At 37.0% G+C, this 2,500-nt stretch overlaps 1 protein-coding gene across 1 annotated transcript in view; it reads right to left on the bottom strand.

Annotated features, from left to right (window-relative positions):
* Positions 1 to 2,500, bottom strand: part of LOC136834061 (location of vulva defective 1-like) — an 80,260-nt gene that overhangs the window by 27,980 nt on the left and 49,780 nt on the right. Inside the window, 1 exon segment of the mRNA XM_067096317.1 lies at positions 994 to 1,136. Coding sequence (XP_066952418.1) covers positions 994 to 1,136 — 143 coding nt within the window.

Raw genomic sequence — 2,500 nt, 5'->3', positions numbered from 1 at the left:
TTTCACCTAACATGCCGAAGAGACAAACTTATTCCTTGACGAATGATAAAAAAAATTGGGCTTCATTATTTCTTGTGTGTCACTGAAATTGACTTCCCTCCTTCCAGGAATGTAGCTACGATGGGAATATTTACTTCCGTGAAAAATCCTTGAATAAAGTTAATAATAACTACTTGTAGTTATCACGTATAGGAGGGTTTTACATTACCAGAAAACTGATGCTTTCCAAAACGAAGCACCGTCGTTTGTGACTACCGAATCCAAATACATTGCTAATGCATCGCGCATAACAGAGGGCTACACTGATCTTGCTATGATGAATAGAGCCCGTAGGGGGTAGTGCCGTCAGTGCACCTCACGCGGTGCACTGCAGGCATTACTTAATGTTCTTTGCAGCGTGCCCTCGGCCCCTAGCTGCAACCCCTTTCGTTCCTTTTACTGTACCTCCTTTCACATTCCCTTTCTTCCATCTAACTTTCTACCCTCTCCTAACAATTAATTCATAGTGCAACTGCGAGGTTTTCCTCCTGTTACACTTTGAAACCTTTTACTGTCAATTTCCGTGTCAGCGCTGAATAACCTCATAGATCCCAGTGCTTGGCCTTTGGCCTAAATTCTATATGCAATGGAACGCAGAGAAGTTTTTCATTTTATCATTCACAGCGTAAAGAGAATCTTAATCTTTCGCGAGCACGGTTAAAGTAAATCTTGAAAGGTGTTGCGTAAGATCGTGTTAGAATGCAAACGTTTATGGACAATATTAGAATATTAACATCTCAAGAATGACTTAGCAGGAAATCTGAATTATCACCATTTGGCTTTCACCAAGAACTAGAATAAGAACACTGCCCTGAAAAATTTTAAAAGGAACTTCAATCCCCACTTAATAAATTTTATTATTTGGGGGGGGGGGAATAGTGCAATTTCCGTGTCAATGATGATAGTCGTTGTTGTAACGTCAGTTATGGAATCAAATCAGTCAATTAAGCTTACCTGGTAAAACGTGACCTGGCGGGCCTTAAAAAAACAGAAAACCACAGGTGACCGTCGGCGATGTTCTTGTTGGTTGTCGTGTTGAAAAGATGTTGAAATTGTCTTTTTTCTACATCCCCAGCAACAGGCAAAACCCTTTCAATCTGAGAGTAAAAAAAAAAAAACGAGGTAACAAGTGAAGTGAGAGATGAGTAAGAAAAAACAACAATGAGGTAACAAGTGAATTAGAGAGATGGGTGAGAAAAACAACAACGAGGTAACAAGTGAAGCAGAGAGATGGGTAAGAAAAAACAACAACGAGGTAACAAGTGAAGTAAAGAGATGAGTAAGAAAAACAACATCGAGGTAACAAGTGAAGTAGAGAGATGGGTAAGAAAACAACTACGAGGTAACAAGTGAAGTAGAGAGATGAGTAAGAAAAAACGACGAGGTAACAAGTGAAGTAGAGAGATGAGTAAGAAAAAACGACAACGAGGTAACAAGTGAAGTAGAGAGATGAGTAAGAAAAAAGACAAGCAAGGAAAAACGTAACAAGAGAAGTAGAGAGATAAGTAAGAAAAACGACAACGAGGTAACAAGTGAAGTAGAGAGAAAACGACGAGGTAACAAGTAAGAAAAAAAACGACCAGGTAACAAGTGAAGACAAGGTAACATGAATAAAGAGAAAAACGACCAGGTAACAAGAAGTAGAGAGATGAGTAAGACAAAACGACAATGAGGTAACAAGTGAAGTAGAGAGATGAGTAAGAAAAAAGACAAGCAAGGTAACAAGAGAACTAGAGAGATAAGTAAGAAAAAACGACAACGAGGTAACAAGTGAAGTAGAGAGATCAGTAAGAAAAAAAACGACAAGGTAACAAGTGAAGTAGAGAGATAAGTAAGAAAAAACGACAATAAGGTAACAAGTCAAGTAGAGAGATGAGTAAGAAAAAGCGACGAGGTAACAAGTGAAGTAGAGAGATCAGTAAGAAAAAACGACGAGATAACTAGTGAAGTACAGAGATGAGTAAGAAAACGACCAGGTAACAAGCAGGGTGAACAAGAGTAGAGATGATGAGTAAGAAAACATCCAGGTACATGTAAAGTAGACGAGATTCTATGATAAACGAGAAATACACATCTGGATACAAATTTAAGAAACCTCATTTTTGTCTAATGAGAAAACGTATTTTCATTACTCATTTTAAATATTGCACTGTTGCAAAATGATGATAGTGTATGACTTCCGAACAATAAATAATGAAGTCATCATTATGATCATTATTATGAGATTATGCCTTACTATTTTAAGCTGCTTTGTTTCGTTAGTCTTTCGTATAATCAAAACGAGCTGACAGAGCTTCTTCCCAAGAGCGTATAATGTACTTTGCTATGTAATGGAAAATTCATTTTTAAATTGTACATTTGGAAAAATTAGTTATGGTTATTTCATTGAAGCTAATATCGTTTTTATCACGATGAAAAAGTAAACCAAATCATATACAGATAAAATTACGTGATTAGGTAT

Source organism: Macrobrachium rosenbergii, chromosome 53 (genome assembly GCF_040412425.1).
Source record: "Macrobrachium rosenbergii isolate ZJJX-2024 chromosome 53, ASM4041242v1, whole genome shotgun sequence".
NCBI classification, from domain to species: Eukaryota; Metazoa; Arthropoda; class Malacostraca; order Decapoda; family Palaemonidae; genus Macrobrachium; species Macrobrachium rosenbergii.
Note: the sequence above shows the minus strand (reverse complement) of the source record. Positions and strands in the feature narration are given on the sequence as shown.